Source organism: Hemibagrus wyckioides, linkage group LG18, assembly GCF_019097595.1.
Source record: "Hemibagrus wyckioides isolate EC202008001 linkage group LG18, SWU_Hwy_1.0, whole genome shotgun sequence".
NCBI lineage: Eukaryota > Metazoa > Chordata > Actinopteri > Siluriformes > Bagridae > Hemibagrus > Hemibagrus wyckioides.
The window spans coordinates 6,787,977-6,810,012 of NC_080727.1; the positions used below are offsets into that span (position 1 = coordinate 6,787,977).

The 22,036-nt window shown below is 39.4% G+C and overlaps 3 protein-coding genes across 3 annotated transcripts in view; all 3 read right to left on the reverse strand.

Moving 5' to 3' along the window:
- ric1 (RIC1 homolog, RAB6A GEF complex partner 1) overlaps positions 1–4,837 on the reverse strand; it is a 53,208-nt gene extending 48,371 nt beyond the window's left edge. The window contains exon 1 of the mRNA XM_058414786.1: positions 4,285–4,837. Coding sequence (XP_058270769.1) covers positions 4,285–4,425 — 141 coding nt within the window. The 5' untranslated portion in view covers positions 4,426–4,837. The remainder of the gene's footprint in view (positions 1–4,284) is intronic.
- Positions 4,838–6,261: 1,424 nt separating this feature from the next.
- Positions 6,262–8,994, reverse strand: LOC131368796 (UPF0729 protein C18orf32 homolog). The gene is made up of 3 exons (XM_058414932.1): positions 8,844–8,994; positions 6,853–7,049; positions 6,262–6,624 (listed from the first exon to the last, which is right to left on the reverse strand). The coding sequence occupies exons 2-3, from the start codon at positions 7,027–7,029 to the stop codon at positions 6,550–6,552; spliced, it is 252 nt and encodes an 83-aa protein (XP_058270915.1). The 5' UTR covers positions 7,030–7,049; positions 8,844–8,994; the 3' UTR covers positions 6,262–6,549.
- Positions 8,995–12,178: 3,184 nt separating this feature from the next.
- Positions 12,179–22,036, reverse strand: part of scarb2b (scavenger receptor class B, member 2b) — a 36,967-nt gene continuing 27,109 nt past the window's right edge. Inside the window, exons 8-12 of the mRNA XM_058415188.1 lie at positions 20,639–20,757; positions 20,106–20,179; positions 19,785–19,836; positions 19,464–19,616; positions 12,179–17,031 (exon numbers count right to left, since the gene is read on the reverse strand). Of these exons, the coding sequence (XP_058271171.1) occupies positions 16,924–17,031; positions 19,464–19,616; positions 19,785–19,836; positions 20,106–20,179; positions 20,639–20,757 (506 nt within the window). The 3' untranslated portion in view covers positions 12,179–16,923. The remainder of the gene's footprint in view (positions 17,032–19,463; positions 19,617–19,784; positions 19,837–20,105; positions 20,180–20,638; positions 20,758–22,036) is intronic.

Below are 22,036 nucleotides of genomic sequence, written 5' to 3' on the forward strand. Positions count from 1 at the left end.
GATCTCGGGTGAAAATCGGAGGTTTTCATTTTTTAAATGCTTTAGAAACAACGTCAGAAATGACAGTAATTCTATGCTAAACTTCATTCCACTTTCATCATAAGCACGTTGCAGGTGTACCGCGCTGAAACACGATCACTGTCTGATTATAGCCCTGAGCCATACTTAATGGTTTAGTTTTACCAAGCAGGCGTTCCTGTTCATCTAAATGACTACGACCTTTTCCGCACCTGAAAAAGAAAGTAGTAAATAGCGACGTGTCTAAGCTCTTACTCACTAGCTGCTCAAGCCTGGGTTAACCATAAACATGTAAACTTCCTGATATGAGACAACCAATGACAAGAAAATGGATCCATCAGTCGCAGTGTGATGTAGGAGAGGATTTGAAGTCTAAGTGTTTCAGGAAACGCAGAAGAGATATATTTATATATATATATATATATATATCTCAGAGCCATAGATAAGCACCTCTGTGTCTTTATCTACCACATCAGTATCCGGCACCTTTAAGAACAAGATTCTTGCAATACCATTGCTTTAAAGACATTTGGACCTTCTCAAGCGACAATGTAATGACACGACTCAGCGCTGTAGAGCTGCAGGGAAAAAAAAAAATATATATTGTAGTTCAAGTACCTGCTCTCTTTTCAGACAGAAACGCCTGAATGGCTCCTGATTAGTAACAGACACCTTGATGTGGAAAAGCAGCGTCTGAGATCGAATCACACTTGAAAAAGATGAGATTTCTGGCTTTAGTGTCTTGGGTCCACACCGGTGGTATGAGCTTCGCCATTTTGGTTTAAACAACCCTATTTACGGCATTACATTAATGACAAAAAAAAACATTCATCTCTACAGCATTAGTCTCCAGTTTATCCCGACTATTTCTCCACACCTCCAGCTGTTTGTGCTTTTTGACATATATGAGCAGATGCTGAAAAAAAACAATGATAGCAAAAATCACTCCATTGCCTGCTTTCTAAAGTGACAAAAAAAATGCATCATCCTAAAGACAGCGATAAGAAAGGCAGCAGGGAGGTGTGAAACTGTAAATACCCTGACATTAACCATTCAATAGAATAGCCAAACAAAAAAAGTGTAAAGCTTGAAGGGAGGGAGAGAGAGAGATCACTGAATGTAAAAAGAATAGGATTTAGTCAAGACTTTACATTAAAGGTTTACGACTCATCCACATGGCTAAGTTCACGAGGTGTTTTTTTTTGACCATTGACCATTTTAACATCAGCACAGTGACCATGATAAAAAGGACAGGGTTTCTGGTGAGCTGTAGGCTTCCGTGAGGAAAGCAGAAACCAGACTGATGGAAATCCCCCTACACAGGTTACAAATAAACATCAGTAGTGATGAGACACTGATTTAATCTAAAAGAACGAGATCTGATGAGCTCAAACTCTGGAATCTTAAAAAGGAATAGCAGTTTATAAGGGATGTGGTAGCTTAGTGGTAAAGGCGTTGGGACTATACGAAGGTTCTGGGTTCGATTCCCAGGTCCACCAGGGGTGCTGTTGATAAGGGCGTCTACCAAAAGCCAGAAATGTAAATATGCCAACACCTACAGAAAGACTTGGACTGGTTAATATGATGTGATCCTATTTTACACAGAGGTTACATAAACTAGCTGACTAAAACATCTGTGGGGGAAAAACAGTGAAGCAAGCAGAAAAGAAAAAGTTTCTTAGTCTGACAATTCCATACTAGATAAAGCCTACTATAATTCGACAGGCAGTTCAAGAATGTGTAAGAATAAGCCTGGAAAAGTTTTCTTCCCTTTCCATAAATGTAAAGCGTGTAGGATTTATTGTTATTATCATTATTTAAAAATAAAAACTCCTGCTTTTTAAATATCCCAGCTAGTTTATAGTCTCTAAGCTGAAATGTGAAGCAAATTCAGTCTCACTTTTTGGATGCTAGTTAAACATTCGGGTCAAAATCTCCCAAATGCAAAAGATCCTCCAAAAAAAGGCTGGATGTGGAACTCTAAGGAGGGCTCTGTTGATGGACGTGAGCTTCACTGCGGCACTTTCAAAATAAAATAATTCCAGCTCAGCCACAAGACAATTTTAAGATCTGGTACAGGCACAAATACAATATGCAAACTATTGATATAAATCCCATTGTTTTTTCTTATGGAGTGAATTTTGCAGTTTGTTGCTGTCTGACCCCATTAACAAAACATTATAATGACCCCAGTTTTTGCTCCAGCTATGGAAATGACAATTGCATTACATTTCTGGCATTTGGAAGACTTATCCAGAGCGACGTACAAGAGCACTTTGACGTCTCCATCAATGAATACATCAACACTGGTTCAATAGGTCACAGTCTTGGGATAACGTCAGTCTAAAAACTGCTATTGGGATACGTACATGAAGCAATACATTAAACAGGGTTTATTGTTTCAGGAAGAACTAGAGAACAGCTTTTGTTGAATTACTAATTGACCAATAGAAATGAATACTCAAACAGCTACTCATACAGTGCTGACTGTCTCCTCTGATGGGATAAGATGCACTATATTGGCAAAAGTTTTGGGACACCCCTCCAAATCATTGAATTCAGGTGTTGTTTTTCAGGGGTTGGGCGTGGCCCCTTAATTCCAGTGAAAGGAACTCTTAATGCTTCAGCTTCATACCAAGACATTTTCATGCTCCCAACTTTGTGGGAAACAGTTTGGGGATGACCCCTTCCTGTTCCAACATGACTGCACACCAGTGCACAAAGCAAGGTCCATAAAGACATGGATGAGTGAGTTTGGTGTGGAGGAACTTGACGGGCCTGTACAGAGTCCTGACCTCAACCTGATAGAACATCTTTGAGATGAATTAAGAGCGGAGACTGCGAGCCAGGCCAAAACTGGGACGTCTGCTTTTACATGCACATGAATGTAATATGGAGCTGGCCCTATGGAGCTGGCTATAACAGCTTCAAATCTTCTGGGAAGGCTTTCCACAAGGTTTAGGAGAGTGTTTATGGGAATTTTTGACCGTTCCTCAAGAAGTGCATTTGTGAGGTCAGGCACTGATGTTGGATATGAAGGTCTGGCTCACGCTCTAATTCATCTCAAAGGTGTTCTATCAGGTTGAGGTCAGGACTCCGTGAAGTTCCTCCACACCAAACTCACTCATCCATGTCTTTATGTACCTTGCTTTGTGCACAAAGTTGGGAGCATGAAATTGTCCAAAATGTCTTGGCATGCTGAAGCATTAAGAGTTCCTTTGGAGGGGTGTCCCAAAACTTTTGGCAACACAGTGTATTAGGATAGCATTTCATACGGATTAGGATTTGATAAATCATAGTTATGATTACTACAAATAATAAATAAGTAGCCTTTATTTGTCACATATACACAATTCTACACAGTGGAATCATTTCTTCTCATATCCCATCCTTGTGGGTTGGGGTCAGAGAGCAGTGTCAGCCATGATGCAGTGCCCCTGGAGCAGGGTGGGTTGGGGGCCTCTCTCAAGGGCCCCAAACAGTGGCAGTCTGGCAGTGCTGGGGGCTTGAACCCTGATCTCTACAGTATCATTAGCTTTGGTAGCAATTCATGTACTGTGAAAGCTTCAAGTTGATGTTTGCCTCACTGTACATACATAAGCGTGATCGATGTTATAGCTAATAAAAGTATTAAAATGTAAACCCTAACATAATATTTACTTAAAAGCTCAACATTGAACATTTTTACAATGGATAACATACAGACCTTAAACAAGCAAAAAATAAATAAATCTCCAGGATAATTTTAAAGCTAACTCTAGCAAAGAAAACGCTTTCAAGTTCTAAATTCTTCCAGCTACCATGCAAAAGGTTTAACGTGAGAAATGTTTAGAAGTTTAGAAGGACGACAAGACATCTTTTATACGTTCACATGTAAATAAAAAAAAATTTGAGGTTGTGAAGTGAAGTAATAAAAAGTTAGCGCTATACTAACTCCTACATCCAGGTTAGCGCTAGCTAGCTAACTCTTACATAAAGTTATTAAGCTACTCAGGCGAGCTAAAGTCACAAACCCGTCTACAAGGACTATAAATTGCGAGTCAAAAATAAATGAGCGTAATAATGAGATTATTATTTTCTGGTTATCGTGGTGGTTTATAGGTAAAAATGTCAGGGTGAGCTAGCAGGGCTAAAGTGATCAGCTGGAGCGGATGACGCGGCAGGGCTCCGAGCTCAACCTCTGTGTTCTCACCACAAAAAGACTCGCCAACTCCATACTTTCACACCCCACGGGGGTATCTGTGTTCAGTCTGCTCGGACACTCACCCTGCTGAACCAGATGCTGAGCTGTGTGTCCGACAGCACGGCGAAGTAGAAGCGCTGCGAGCTGGGCTGGATGTGGAAGGGCTCCTCGGCGCTCTGCAGCGGGCACAGCAGCCTCCGCGGCCAGCCCGTCAGAAAATACATGGCGAACACAAATAATCCGTCTCGGCGTTTTAATCTGATCTACACCCGGCTCTTTCCATCCAAAAGCGCAGGCTAAATCCGCTCCAGGCTAGCTGCTTTAGCTAGTTAGCATACTCGCTAACAGTCCGTGTCACTCCATGCAGATGATCCGAGTTCATTATTAACCGTGCAAGATATCGATATTCACATACACGCGCTCCAGAAGAACTACTTATGTAATTATATCCAGAGGAAAAATTAACCCGCATTAATCCTTAACCCGACGCCATTTCTGAGTTTTATTTCCCACCCCTCACTCAGTTAAGCGGCGATGCTAATGTAACGGGAGCGACGTTTGTTTTGAAGCGAACTTCGGCGTCTGGTTTCTCTCGACGCGACGTCCCAGCGACGCCATCTTTGGCCTTTTTATGGATCTCAAATCCGATTCGTTAATCCCAACGGCGGGGGCGGGGCTATAGCCCAAAGAAGGCGGGGTTAAGTGCCACGCGTTGACGTGAAACGTCATTTCCTGCGCCAGCACAGACGCTGGATCAAGGTCTCCATCTGGTGGCGTAAGATTCTTATAATTATAGACGCAACGTGGAACTCCGCTTCAGTTAATAACCATAATCATAATAATAATAATAATAATAGAAGTTAGAATAGACTTAGACTTAGAATAGAATAGACTTCTTTATATATTAAATATACACCGATCAGGCGTAACATTATGACCACCTGCCTAATATTGTGTCGGTCCCCCTTTTGCTGCTAAAACAGCCCTGACCCGTCAAGGCATGGACTCCACTCGATCCCTGAAGGTGTGCTGTGGTATCTGGCACCAAGATGTTAGCAGCAGATCCTTTAAGTCCTGTAGGTTGTGAGGTGGGGCCTTTATGGATTGGACTTGTTTGTCCAGCACATCCCACAGATGCTCGATTGGATTGAGATACGGGGAAGTCAACACCTCAAACTCTGTTGTGGTCATCAAACCATCAAACCACCTGAACTATTTTTGTTTTGTTGCACGGTGTATTATCCTGCTGAAAGAGGCCAAAGCCATCAGGGAATGCCGTTTCTATGGAAGGGTGTACATGGTATGCAACAATGCTTAGGTAGGGGGTACGTGTCAAAGTAACATCCACATGGATGACAGGACACAAGGTTTCGCAGCAGAAAATGGCCCAAAGCATGACACTGGCTCCGCCAGCTTGCCTTTTCCCCATAGTGCACCTTTCTATCAGAACCAGCATTAACTTCTCCAGCAATTTGAGCTACAGTAGCTTGTCTGTTGGATCGGATCACACGGGCCAGCCTTCACTCCCCACCTGCATCAATGAGCCTTGGCCATCCATGACCCTGTCGTCGGTTCACCACTGTTCCTTTTTTGGACTACTGACCACTGCAGACTGGGAACACCCCACAAGAGCTGCAGTTTTGGAGATGCTCTGATCCAGTCGTTTAGCCATCACAATTTGACCCTTGTCAAACTCACTCAAATCCTTACGCTTGCCAATTTTTCCTGCTTCTATTACATCAACTTTGAGGACAAAATGTTCACTTGCTGCCTAATATATCCCACCCACTAACAGATGCCATGATGAGGAGATAATCAGCATTATTCACTTCACCTGTCAGTGCTCATAATGTTATGCCTTATCGGTGTATCCAATTGGTGCTGTACTGTATTACATAAATACTTTGCTTGTACATATCAAATGTATATTCCCTCCTCAAGTGTACTGTGTATTACACTGCAGATTACTCTCATTAACTAAGGCTTCATCAACATAATATACAAATAAATCCAAAAATATAAATATAAAAACAACACACACAAACAAACAATGCAAAAGCTGTGATATGTAAATATTTATTTCTCTTTACAAACTAACTCCAAAACCATTCTGGAAACATATCAAATAGTCATCTGAATCTGGTCTGAAGTCTTCAGGGAATGAAGAGTAAGCAATGTAAGTCAATATATTAAATTAAATTATATTACAATTATTCCATGTAAGGAAATTCTAAGTGAGACTGAATTAATCTTGCTTAACATAATGTTGTTGTAGCCACATGATTTACGTTCAGTGATCTATGCTATGCTGCATAAAACATGACAAGTTCCCACAGGTGCGTATGGTGTCAGTCCTTCTTTTTATCCGAGACGGCTGTTGTCCCGTTGGCTGTACACACGTTTGCATTTCCATTGCATTCGGTCTGAAGAAGGAAATAGGAAATAAAACACCTTAGATATGATATTAAAATTTCACACCATAGCAGTAAGATACAGAGTTCAGGCAGCCATGGTCTAGAGAATGAAGCTGAAATGATCTTGTCTGAGAAAGACACATGCAACGCTTCAAAAAACCTCATAAAGAACCTGTTAGAGATATTGCATGCATTTTAACACAATAGCAATACAGTGCATGCTGAATAGGACTTTACCTTGCTTGGTTGGTTCGTTTGGTTGGCCTTTGTGTTGTTTGTTCCCGTCTCCTGCACCGCTGTTTTGGTCCAGAACTTGCTGATGAATGGAGCAATGAACGGATAGACGATGGGCTCCAGAAAGCGTTTGTAAACCCAGAGGAGGACAGGGATGACGATGCAGGGGATGCACACCATGACTGCAGCTCAGATTCACACTGAAGGAAGAAAAAAAAATCAGATAGTTATAGGCTTTAGTGGGAAATGAAAGAATAAAATTATTTCTTCAATTGCAGCTCATTTGTTAGAGATTCTTTATCATGGACTCTGACACAAAGAATGTAATAATCTTAACCCTTTCACATGTATATTATCATACACCGATCAGCCATAACATTATGAGCAGTGAGAGGTGAAGTGAATAACACTGATGATCTCCTCATCATGGCACCTGTTAGTGGGTGGGATATATTAGGCAGCAAGTGAACATTTTGTCCTCAAAGTTGATGTGTTAGAAGCAGGAAAAATGGACAAGTGTAAGGATTGAGCAAGTTTGATGAAGGGCCAAATTGTGATGGCTAGACGACTGGATCAGAGCATCTCCAAAACTGCAGCTCTTGTGGGGTGTTCCCGGTCTGCAGTGGTCAGTATCTTATCAAAAGTGCCACCAAGCAAAAATGGTTCAGGAATGTTTTGATGAGCACCTTAGTAGTGGAGTCCATGCCTTGATGGGTCAGGACTGTTTTAGCAGCAAAAGGGGAACCAACAGAATATGAGGCATGTGGTCATAATGTTATGGCTGATCTGTGTACCTTCTTATGGTCAATTTAAAGCTTACTGTTTAAAAATATTTAGGAAAATTATATATATATATATATATATATATATATATATATATATATATATATATATATATATATATATATATATATATATATATATATATATATATATATATATATACACATATATATATATATATACATATATAAACAACCCACAGATCACTACAGAGCATTACAGTACATTCATCTAAACTTCTTTCCTAAGACCATCCATCATTATCAATTTGTACTAACCTATTGCACTGAACGTATTTGAAAATAAATAAATAAATAAATAAAAACGAAACAAACAACAAAAAATAACGTTTCACTCCACTCATCACGTAAACTATTATTTTTAAAATATATAAAATATTTTTTTGTGATTTTTGTATTATTTCAGGCATATTGTTTTAGCCTCTTGTTTTCAAAACAATCCATTTACTTTTTCATAATAATAATGATGATAATTCGGGGTTAATAAACAAGATCACGGGCACGAGCACGCACGTCGTCGTGACCGCGATTTGGTGTCACGTGACCAGATCACGCTACATCGTGCCACACAAAATACTATTAAACACCACTGATCTGCGAATATTAATAATATATTTTTTATAACATCATTATATATACATACATTAGTAGGATTTTGGTCTACATCTAGCCAAACACTTCACTGGCACCGATCAGTTTATTTTTATTTATTAATATTATGTTATCTATCTGCTTTAACACCAAATGATCTTTATTTGTGTGTTGTTTCACGTGCTATTTTATTATTTTATTTTCCTTTTTATTCCCAGAATTTTTAAGCACTATGTATGAAACGTGTCAAAATGAATACAATTTATAAATAAAGCCATTTCTATAATGTTAATATATTGAACACACATGTTTCTAGAACAGTCTGACTCTGGTGTTAAGCCATAACGTGCCCTTATTTATGTTAATCCAACAATAGACAATTACATCAAACATTCCCCTTTTGTGTCTAAAAGATAAAAATATATAAACGTAGATTTTTTAAAATTGTTATTAAACATTAGCACATGCCTGGTTTTTGGAAGCCTGCTCTGCGCCCCATGATTAGCCAACAAGCTAACAACAACAAACGGCTCTGTCATCCATCTGTGTACAAATAACCTCTACCCAAACAAAGGCATCAAACAGAACAGTTTCACTCACCGACAATTCCCTTCTTATTTCTTTTCTTTCTTTTCTTCCTTTTCTTTGTCAGCTCTGTTTACTTCGTTCTGATGTTGGTGACGCTCATGAATTTCCTAGTGGAAAAGAAATGTGAAAACAAAACCCTCTAATAATAATCAGCGCCACCCAGAGGACTGGAGGACCGAGTGAACCGTCAGAGAGAAAGCTAATGATTAGATAGATAGATAGATAGATAGATAGATAGATAGATAGATAGATAGATAGATAGATAGATAGATAGATAGATAGATAGATAGATATTGTATTACATGTTAGAAGCAGGAAAAATGGACAAGCGTAAGGATTTGAGCGAGTTTGTCAAGGGCCAAATTGTGATGGCTAGACAACTGGATCAGAGCATCTCCAAAACTGCAGCTCTTGTGGGGTGTTCCCGGTCTGCAGTGGTCAGTATCTATCAAAAGTGGTCCAATGAAGTAACAGTGGTGAACCAGTAACAGGGTCATGGATGGCCAAGGCTCATTGATGCATGTAGAGTGAAGGCTGGCCCGTGTGATCTGATCCAACAGATGAGCTACTGTTGCTCAAATTGCTGAAGAAGTTAATGCTGGTTCTGATAGAAAGGTGTCGGAATACACAGTGCAGGACAGCATCAGGGCTGTTTTGGAATATTAATATTAATTAATATTAATATTAATATTACAATATTAGACAGGTGGCCATAATGTTATGCCTTGCCTATATATATATATATATATATATATATATATATATATATATATATATATATATATATATATATATATATATATATATATAAACAAAACCAAGTATGATAGAAAATAATTTCTACATATAAATTAATTTATAGAATTGTCTAGTAACGTATGGGTGCAACTTTCATTGCAGATTATTTTTCACTGAAGAGCTAATGCAATGCAGTGAAGACTTTTCATTGTGACATGTTAGTCTTGTTTAACTAATGAAAAATATTATCTAATGTGATTGATTTTGTATCTGGCTCTGTGTTCTCTGGGGTTGGGTGGTTTGTATACCATTTTCTATTACCTTTTTTTTTCAATTATATCCAACAAATGAAATAGTTTTAGGAGTACTACATCCCCATCAGTATCATTTCACTCCGAGACTTCAAAGATGAAGTCTCAAGTGGCAAGAGGGAGTTACAACAATGTCTGGCCACAAGTGGGCAGCCAAAGCAGCTATAGAGCAGGCAGAAAGTTCATTAAAGTTACGTGACATTGTGGGCAACTCCTGCATTGGATGTCAGGTTTTGGGGCTGGTACACTGGTACACTTCCAAAAGTGCAGGTGGAAGGGTTAAGCGTGACATGGTGCAGGTGGAGATTTGTGCACAGGAGGAGGAGAAGCATTGGTCCAGAGCAGTGGAACAAGCTTCCCAAGGCACTTGGATGGGATTTGCCCAAGCGGAAGATCACATGGGCAGAGTTGTGGAGACTGGAACCATACTGCATATCTTTCTTACACTCTGTGTAAGACACTCTCCCTTCACCAGCACACTTGGAGGTTGAGGGAGGACCCCAACTGTAAGCTATGTCAAAAGGGGACATTGGCTTACATATTGATCGAGTGTAAAACAGCTCTTACCCCAGGTAGATATAGATGGCACCATGACAAGGTGCTCCTGTCCCTCGCTGACACAATAGAGTGGGAGTGGTGCAAGAAGAGGCAATGTGGCATAGTTGGAAAGAAGTTGATCACCTTCATTAAGGAGGGGAAAAGAGCATTCCAACTTAAGACAAACTTGCTACAAGTTGTCAGCTACTGGGAGATGAGGGCCGACGTGGGGGAGAAACTGCAGTTCTCGAAAGTGGTCCACACAGCTCTTTCCCCAGACATTGTTTTGTGGTCAGACTGTAAGATCATTATTGTTGAGTTATGATAATGTGCCATGGGAGGAGAGCTGTGAGGAGGCAAATGAGAGGAAAACACTCAGTAATGGCTGAAAGCTCTGGTTACCTAATGACGTAACTGAAGAAAGCACCCACCAGGTGTACTGTACAACATTTTTTATTTTTTTATTATTTTCTTTTGCATGCATTTGGTGGAATGGTTCATGTTTAGTATAGCAACAGAGTATTAAGACCTCGACTGGCCCTAATAATCCTGTAACAGTAATTTATAGTCAGTGCTCTGAAGTCAGAACTGGTGGGAATTTTGTATGAACACGTCATCTGCAAATGTGTGTCAAACTTAGTCCCTTACCTTATAGGCACAAAAGACGTCTGAATACATGGCGACCAGCAGAATCAGACAATAAGCGGAAAAGGAAAAGGAGTCTAGACTTTGAAAATTGATCCTTTGTTTTTTTTCTTGATGACCAGGCCAGACCAGGGGTTAAAGCAGGGGTCTCCTCCTCTAAGAACTACAAAATGAAGGTGGCCGAAAGCGACTCGTCTTATATTATTAGGAACATTTATTTTCATTGCTTATTGCCATAAACCAAACCAGCTAAATAATAATTTTTGTGTGAACCGGTGCAGAAACGGTTTTGCTGACTAGATTTATCAGTTATTATCAGATTTCCTTCATTCACATGGATTTATAGATCATTTATCAGTAAATTGTTCCTGGCAGTCCCATGGCACATACCCCGATGTCCTCAGCAAGACTGAAAAAGACTCTTAGTGTGGAAAAATGGAACACTTTGATATTCATTCATTCATTCATTCATTCATTGTCTATACCCGCTTATTCCTAGGATTCCTAGGGTCACGGGGGTCTGCTGGAGCCTATCCCAGCGCACATAGGGCGAAAGGCAGGGGTACACCCTGGACAAGTCGCCAGTCCATCACAGGGCCACACATAGACGAACAACCACACACACTCACACTCACTCTTATGGGCAATTTAGAATTAGCAATCAACCTAATGTACATGTTTTTGGACTGTGGGAGGAAACCGGAGTACCCGGAGTACACTTTGATATTGAAGGTGATATTAATTTTGAAATCAGAGACCTAAAATTGTATTAGACTTTATGAGATTAAATAATAGCATTTCTATGGCATTCACATGCATGTGCAATGAGAAATATTAAAGAGTATTTTACTCTGAAACACCAGCTGCACTAATAAGAAATGTCTACAGCGCACTGGTCCTGCATCTTCCTGCAGCAGGATAGATTCACTCACCACTTTTACTTCGGCAGCTTGTTTTCTTTATCCTTTATCCGAACAATCTGAGTGTATAGATTACATTTTCTTTAACTCTTCCATGTCCGGTCTTGGTGCTAGCTGCGTGTGAAATCGACTGATGAATGGACAGAAAAACCCTACAAAAAGGAAGTGTACACTATGCTTCGAAAGGAAACACAAACACTAATCAATGTAGTTTTATTTATATTGAAAGTATGACACACAATCGCTTATCATATATACAAAATATTGTATAGACATTTCTACAATTTGAAATGCGAGTATTACACACACAGGTTAGGCTAGGCACATATCCTGAAATAAACTCCAATAACATAAAGAACAAACGTGGCACAACTTTATTTTCACATTTTAAATCTGGTTCAAACTGGATCTCCATCATTATGGATAGTTTTGAAATCCCTTAATCCAGAGTGGACAGGACAAAGGAGACACGAGAATGGGTGAAGGTAAGAAGACGATGAATAAATTTTTCTCATTTTTAAAACGAAATAGCATTTTTTGCTTGGAAAAAAAAACTGGAAAACAGTTTAGTCTGCATATGATTAAAAAGAATTGGGCAAGGGCTTTTTTTTAACTTTGGCTGAAAATCTCTGAAAAAAAGTGGAATATGGAAAAATATATATATATTTATATACACTATATTGCCAAAAGTATTCGCTCACCTGCCTTGACTCGCATATGAACTTAAGTGACATCCCATTCCTAATCCATAGGGTTCAATATGACGTCAGTCCACCCTTTGCAGCTATAACAGCTTCAACTCTTCTGGGAAGGCTGTCCACAAGGTTTAGGAGTGTGTTTATGGGAATTTTTGACCATTCTTCCAGAAGCGCATTTCAGAAGCGAGGTCACACACTGATGTTGGACGAGAAGGCCTGGCTCTCAGTCTCCGCTCTAATTCATCCCAAAGGTGTTCTATCAGGTTGAGGTCAGGACTCTGTGCAGGCCAGTCAAGTTCATCCACACCAGACTCGGTCATCCATGTCTTTATGGACCTTGCTTTGTGCACTGGTGCACAGTCATGTTGGAAGAGGAAGGGGCCAGCTCCAAACTGTTCCCACAAAGTTGGGAGCATGGAATTGTCCAAAATGTCTTGGTATGCTGAAGCATTCAGAGTTCCTTTCACTGGAACTAGGGGGCCAAGCCCAGCTCCTGAAAAACAACCCCACACCATAATCCCCCCTCCACCAAACTTTACACTTGGCACAATGCAGTCAGACAAGTACCGTTCTCCTGGCAACCGCCAAACCCAGACTCGTCCATCAGATTGCCAGATGGAGAAGCGCGATTCCTCATTCCAGAGAACGCGTCTCCACTGCTCTAGAGTCCAGTGGCGGCGTGCTTTACACCACTGCATCCGACGCTTTGCATTGCACTTGGTGATATATGGCTTGGATGCAGCTGCTCGGCCATGGAAACCCATTCCATGAAGCTCTCTGCGCACTGTTCTTGAGCTAATCTGAAGGCCACATGAAGTTTGGAGGTCTGTAGCGATTGACTCTGCAGAAAGTTGGCGACCTCTTCGCACTATGCGCCTCAGCATCCGCTGACCCCGCTCCGTCAGTTTACGAGTTGCTGTCATTCCCAAACACTTCCATGTTCTTATAATACAGCTGACAGTTGACTGTGGAATATTTAGGAGCGAGGAAATTTCACGACTGGATTTGTTGCACAGGCGGCATCCTATCACAGTTCTATCATCCTATCATCCTACCACAGTTCCAATGGGTCGCTCCTGAGAGCGACCCATTCTTTCACAAATGTTTGTAAAAACAGTCTGCATGCCTAGGTGCTTGATTTTATACACCTGTGGCCATGGAAGTGATTGGAACACCTGATTCTGATTATTTGGATGGGTGAGCGAATACTTTTGGCACTATAGTGTATATATATATATATTTACATTACTATGATGATGTTTGGGCCATTTCGAACCTGAGGTAATAGTGGGCGGTTGTAGCCATGTATTTCAGCCATCAATTCAGTCATATCTATACAAACCCACCTGCTGTCAGGAGGATCGCCAAACACGAGAAGTAACATTGTGTGTCTGTTCAGTCGATTCTATTCATCATGATAAGAAGATATAATAATTTGTGTTTAATAATGACAAAAAAAACGATAAAATCTGAGATATTAGGACATGCCGTTGTTAAGAATCAAAGAGTAACAGGGGCTTTAAGAAAAGAAAAGAAAAAAACGCAATGCAAATGAACATGAAATTTCAGTAACGACAAAGGAACACGCATTAACAGAACATAACACTGAGTGCTTTTAGTGCAATATGGACTAAATAGTACGTATTAATATTGAAGTGGTCAGCAACATACACAGCGACTGAGACATACACGATAACAACAGGAACGTAATCTGAAATGTTAGCATGACCTCACTAATTCTAATAAAACCTAAAACGCTATCAAACCAAGCCAGCATCTCTGTCAGACAAAAAGATACAACAAAAACGGATAAAGAAAAGGGGACGAAATGAAATCATAGCTCATTCCTCTTGTGTCTCATTTCATTCATTGAAATAAAAATAGCAAAACAGCAGTGAAATGGGAAAAAAGGGAATGGAATGACGGGATGAATTCATCCTGCGTCCTTATTAGTGGTTGAAATCCATGACCGGACTCGTATGTAACAATGCTCAGTGCACTCAAAAAAAAATATATGATTGGCTCAATAATCTGCTGATAAGAAAGATGGCTACCAAAAAAAACTGAACAACAACTCAACGAATACTTAATCAAAAATGAGTAATATGTGACTCTTTTTTATCATGAATCTGGGTGTTTATAGGATTGTAACACGTCTATATTCGGAATCCGTGAACAGAAATACGCGACATCAGTATTCAGACCTCAGCTACACAGAAATTATATGAGGATCATGCAATGTGGGGAATAGTTAAAGGTAAAACAGAGGCCTAAATTTATATGTCAGCGTATATTTCCCACAGCTCACACAGTAATATATATTTTCACCCTTCTTACACTCCTGTTGGATTTCTTTCAAATCTTCACCACTTATATGGCATCTTATCTTTATTTAAATGAATTGTTTAGTGTGCGTCATATTACATTTCAGAGGGACGGAAAAACTACTGACACCTTCATTCCGTATTTTCGATCCCTGATTTATTTTTTCTTATTTAAAGGAAAGCACTAAAAGAAAGAAAACGCTGTGGCTGCTCAAAACCCAGGCGTTGAACGTCACACACAGAGGTGATTTGCATAAAATGAAAAGGAAGCCCAGGAAATTGACTTTAGCACCTGTGTAACTTTCCCCTACACAAACACTGACATATATTTTGGACTTAAGCCACCGATTTTTCAATCCAGCCCTTCAGGACTAACACCTGATACTGACTCGATAAGTTTAGTCCTCTGTTTAACCCTAACGGTTTCCTCACTTTTCTGGAATTGAAGTCGGTCGAGTTTATTTCTGAATACTGATGAATTTGAAACCAATGAATCGATGAAATCTCAGTAGTGGAAGTGCAAGTGAAAGGTAGAAATGCAGACACCTTTGCTAACTGCTGCATCCCTGCAGTGTGAAATAATGTGTTCTATCTTTTTTTTTTAAAATATAAATTTTCCATTAAAATCACTCTCTCTGTCGGGATATATATACCTTTAACTCCGCTGACCTCTGAATTGAACTAAAATCTGACTGGAAATGCCCTGCCAGGTGGGTCAGCAACTCATTACCAAAATATTTCAGTTCAGTCCAAGACACTAGACTTTCATTCACTCACACACACACTTTCTCACTCACTCACACACTCATTCACACACTCCCTCCCTCACTCATTCACTCACTCACACACTCATTCACACACTCATTCACACACTCCCTCCCTCACTCATTCACTCACTCACACACTCATTCACACACTCCCTCCCTCACTCATTCACTCACTCACACACTCATTCACACACTCATTCACACACTCCCTCCCTCACTCATTCACTCACTCACACATACACTCACACACACACTTTCTCACTCACACACTCACACACACACTTTCTCACTCACACACACACTTTCTCACTCACACACTCACACACACACTTTCTCACTCACACACACACTTTCTCACTCACACATACACTCACACACACACTTTCTCACTCACACACACACTTTCTCACTCACACACTCACACATACACTTTCTCACTCACACACACACTTTCTCACTCACACACACACTTTCTCACTCACACACACACTTTCTCACTCACACACTCACACACACACTTTCTCACTCACACACACACTTTCTCACTCACACACTCACACACACACTTTCTCACTCACACACACACTTTCTCACTCACACACTCACACACACACTTTCTCACTCACACACACACTTTCTCACTCACACACACTTTCTCACTCACACACTCACACACACACTTTCTCACTCACACACACACTTTCTCACTCACACACTCACTCACACATACACTCACACACACACTTTCTCACTCACACACACACTTTCTCACTCACACACTCACACACACACTTTCTCACTCACACACACACTTTCTCACTCACACACTCACACACACACTTTCTCACTCACACACACACTTTCTCACTCACACACACACTTTCTCCCTCCCTCCCTCCCTCCCTCACACACTCACTCCCTCACTCACACACTCACTCCCTCCCTCCCTCCCTCCCTCACTCACTCATTTATTCAGAGCTCCATGGTTGTCCTGAGTGGAAGTCTGTTGATGTCACATTTCAAAGTTGATAGTTTTAAAAAAAAAACAGCATTTTGTAGGAGCACTAGAATTTCTACTCTCTCTCTCTCTCTCTCTCTCTCTCTCTCTCTCACACACACACACACACACACTCTCACACCGGCACGTCCTGTTTAAGACTTCTCCACAGGGGTCATGCCGATGAAAGTGCCGTTCTTCTCGACCGAGTCGTCCTCTTTAGCAGTGACGGGAGAATACTCTGTCTCTTTCTTTGAGGAGTCCTACAGGAAGAACAAAGTGGAAGATTTTTAATTACATTTTTAATTTTATAACAATTTTTCATAAAGAAGTGACTACAATCACGTCACATCTCGTGTACAAGGTGCACCAAGAAATGTTTTTAGTCCAGTAAAACATCTAAGGCAGATCAGTTAGTTCTTTAGAAATCCTTAGCAAGATGAACACAAGGTGTGAATGTGCGTCGACATAAAATGAAGGTGACGCTAAAGCAGAACTCTTTAAAGAGGGAACAGAAACAACTAAACTGTGGCAGCAAAAAAAAAAAACAGGTAGCAGAACTACGGAAGCCCAGAGAGGCCATGTGATATTATTATTTTTGCTTTGGTTCTCTCGTGATCACGACTTAATTTTCTCGTGATCTCGAGATAACAAAAGTTGTTCTCTCGTGATCATGACATAATCAGAACCGCGGTGAAGTTAGTGTGATATTCGGACATTAGTACTTGTTACTTCACTGACTACGTTCCCCAGTTATTCTAATTTCTTCTTAAACATACATATGGCATGCGGCATTGCAAACAGCATTTGTTTATTTATAAATAAAAATTGAATTAATTGATAGTATTAATTATGTATCATGTGAATTAATTTGCTATTATTAATTTATTTTTTAATAAAAAAAAAAAACAAAACTATTTCTTCAATAGCTTCTAGGTCATGTGACCCTGTGACCCCAAATCTTTGTATCCCAAAGAATCTCTTCTTTTATTTATATTTTAATTTTTATTTAGAAAAAAACACTATTTCTTTAATAGCTTCTAGGTCATGTGACCCTGTGACCCAAATCTAGTACTAAAATAATCTACTTGGACACCTCCACAAGGTGTCCCAAAAAATGTCTTCACTGATTTTTATTCATTTGTTTATTTTCTTCATTTGTTTAACTCCTTTCTTATATAAAGTCATTTTTATCACGATTACACACCGTTTTTTATTGTTATTACACAACAGTCTTCTTAAACACACAAGCAGCAATTTTTTTCCTGGCTGTTTGAAGCTGCAAAGTGCCACACTGGACCTGTTATATACATACATATACATACAGACATATATATATATATATATACACTTATATTACACACACACACACACATATATATACACACATATACAGTGTCTCACAAAAGCGAGTACACCCCTCACATTTTTGTTAATATTTTATTATATCTGAAGAAATGACCCTCTGCTACAATGTAAAGTAGTGAGTGTACAGCCTGTATAACAGTGTAAATTTGCTGTCCCTTCCAAATAACTCAACACACAGCCATTCATGTCCATTTACCCTCCCCGGTGTCACAGGGTCACATGACCTAGAAGCTATTGAAGAAAGTTTTTTTTTTAAATTGAAAAATAAATTAATAATAGCATATACTACTATAATACTGCTTCCGAATGTCTGTCTAGTGTCCGAATATCACACTAACTTCACCGCGGTTCTGATTATGTCGTGATCACGAGAAAACAACTTTTGTTATCTCGAGATCACGAGAAAATTAAGTCGTGATCACGAGAAAACAAAAGCAAAAATAATAATATCACAGAACATAAGCACTAAGATCAAGGCTTCAGACACAAAGACTAGAGCAAGACTGTAGATCAGAAAAGCTAGACAAAGTGAAAACCAGGAACTTAAATAATCAGCAAACAGAACAGGAGAGGAATAGAAACATACAACTAAAGACTTTAAGTGAAACGTGCAGGGTTGCCCTCTGGTGGTCAGGCAGGGAAGTGTCCCGAATATCTGTAACTTGCCTTTACTATGAATTTTCCTAAAAATCATGGTCAAATCCATAATCTTTAACCAAAGACATGAATAAAAATACACAAGAAATGGAACTTGAAATGAAATGCACACTGATGATTAGCAAGACTTAAATATCCCAAATGGAGAAGAGAGAAACAAACCAATGACAGAACGAAGCAGAGACAGAACCTTGCTGGGAAATGTGAAGAATCTCATCTGAGTGGAGGAAAATGTACAAATATTTCAACACATCCAGTCCTATCCAGCCTGATATCTATCTCAAAAGCCAATATGATGTGTGTCATGAGACTTGAAGGATTTTCCCTTTTTATCCTGCATGACTTAAAAGTCATGCAGTCATCCTGTGGGAAATACATCTAGAGCAGAACTCACACACACCAGAGAGCCTGCAGCATTCTGGGAAATAAAGGATCGGTCAGTTTACAGTCATGTGAAAGGAGTGTGAATGTCACCAGAAGTTAAAATGTCACATTCTTCTCTGGTTTATGGGAATGGGGAGTGTTGAATGAAAATGTGGTAGTACGGAGAACTTTCCGAGAAATCTTGACACGTATACACATATATAGTGCAAGGCGCTCTATGCTGTCCTTCCTCTTTCTCACTACACACACACACACACACACACACACAGAAAGACAGACTCATTACCTTCTTATGGCGGGTGTAGATGTAGAAGAAAACGCCGATCAGTAACAGAATGACTCCAAGAGTGATCAGGACGAAGGGGAAGTTTGGAACAAGTTTCACAAAAAAAAGGAGTCTGTGCAGCTTCTGAGCCGATGCATCATCGATCACAACAGACTAAAACACACACACACACACATCATTATCAATATGTATTTTACTTTTTTTAAAAATCTGTTTACGAAAAGTCTGGATATAAAAGCTACAGAACAAATAAAAAAGTACAAATTTATTAATTGTAATTTTTTTTCCCCTAAATTAGTAAGTGATAGTCACATATCTTACCTCATTTAGGAACATGACAGGGAAGATGGTGCCGTTGAGGTTTTTGGTTATTCTGCAGAACACACACACACACACACACACACTGAGTTAATAATTACTGTAGTGAGTTAAATAAATCCCATATATATATATATATATACTAAAACTTAAGCATTTAAGCACATGTAAGCAAAAAGAAAATATTTGTGGAAAATATGGAAGTTTTACATAAATCTATGAACTATATAAAATATAAATATAAAATATAACTGAAGAGTAAAAATTATACATGGCCAAAAAATCTATAAAGTGCGTTAAAAAAAATAAAAGACATGTACTTACGGAAATCCGGTAACTCTATCAAGTTTAATGTTGAACTGAGCTCTTTTAGCAGCACGAACTGGCACACCAGTAGTCTGCACACACACACACACACACACACACACACACACTTTACTCTAAAATCTAGCTGTCATTTTTAAAAATGTGCACTTCAATATGTGTAGTTGCTCTGGTTGCATATAAAGCCACACCAGTTTATTACCTGGCGTTCTGGTGGCATCTGTAGTACATTGATCAGTTATTTAACATATTATTTATTAAATTATTAAACTTTCTTTTAAATTAATTCAACTAAATTCATTAAATTAAGCCCTTATTGACTGCAAGCAGAAGATGCAGGAACACAGGCAAGTCTGAGTCAGCAACAAGTATATCTACGATTAAGTTTAAATAAAATATACAGAATTTTTTTTTTATAAAAGCTGTGTGAGAAGCATCGATATTCAGATAAACGTCCTGAGTGCGAGAGAATCGGATTTTCAGAACGGAAGTTTGAGGAAGTTTAGTTGACCCACAGAGAAAAGTTCGCTTACAGGGTTCAGGTCGAGGAAAGTCTGATGGTCTTCATGCACTGGTGAAATTCCCTCGATGTCGTCGACATATTTCTTATCAGCCAAGTAGAAATGAGGGAAAGAAACGATGACTGGGGCACCTGGAGGACAAAAACAAACAAACAAAAAAGATCATATTTGATGAGAGATGAGATAGAGAAAAGATAAGTATCGCATAATAAGCAAAATGATATATTTAATAATGCAATACAGTGACAATTAATAATTAATAACATGCACCTGATAATATAGAGGTAATAATGGCATATTATCTTTTCTTGCATGTATTTTAATATGGTTGCTTCCAAAAACTAACTGCATTTAAAAAGCGTCTCAGACATTTTGAAATCTTCTTGATTACATGGCATGTAGCCCTCCAGCAACTTGATCAGAGCCTAACATTCACTGCGTGAGAAAAGGACACTTACAGCCAGCAAGGTTTTAGACTTCTCTCAGTGTGATCACTGCACAAAGCTAGCTAACTTATAAGGTATCACTAAGTCTCTCTCCCTCAGGGTGTGTTATGGCTCCCAGCACTGCTTTCGTATCACGTTGTCTGTTTACATTACCACGTGCTTCTGTTTTATTCCCGTCTCTGTCTCAGCCCCTGTCTTGTCATTACTTGTTACTCCATTGTGTTCACCTGTTCTGTGTTTATTCCTTATTTAGTTTGTCTATTCATACCCCGCTGCTGCTTTGTCTCTTTGTTACTACTCATTCATGTAGTTAGGCGATTCCCTTGTGTCTTATTTCAGAGTTCTGTGTATAGTATTTACTGTTTTGGGGTCTGGCCTGTTTTCATTGATTCATGAATTGAACCGTATGAATGCACACAGTGAGTTTACACACCCCTGCTTTAGTGTTGGTATGAAGTACATTTTCTTTTGCAGGTTTTTTCCATGAATTCCTAAATGGTCAGATATCCCCTACTGTTTTCTGTAATTTTGGTAACTTTCATTGGGTTTCACCAGGACCCAACACATTTAATAACTGATCAGCGTAGCTTTCAATCAGACTCTACCCCGTCTATCAATGAAAAGAGTGAACCATAGGGCAGGGATCCCCAAATCTGCCCCACGAGATCTGCTTTCCTGCAGAAAGCATGCTAATACCTGAGCATGCTAATCAATGTCTTCAGGATCATTAAGAAAATCACAGGTAGAGGAGTTTGATCAGGGTTGGAGCTAAACTCTGGAGTGCACTGGCCCTCCAGGGTGAGATTTAAGGAACCCTGCCAGAGGACCACTGCTAACCTGCTACACTTCATGTGACCATGGTTTATATGTTTGTTTTATTAAATTTATTTTACTTATTTCTGACCGTGAAGTTGGCTTTGTGGTCAAATTCACACCCTAACTACTGATTCTGGTGTTATTTTAG

What these genes read in the sequence shown, in the direction of transcription:
- LOC131368796 (XM_058414932.1), bottom strand. Translation starts at nt 7,029, where the DNA reads ATGGTGTGCATCCCCTGCATCGTCATCCCTGTCCTCCTCTGGGTTTAC. An exon ending in AAACGAACCAACCAAGCAAG is followed by an intron (nt 6,625 to 6,852) that starts GTAAAGTCCTAT and finishes TTCCTTCTTCAG; the next exon opens with ACCGAATGCAATGGAAATGC.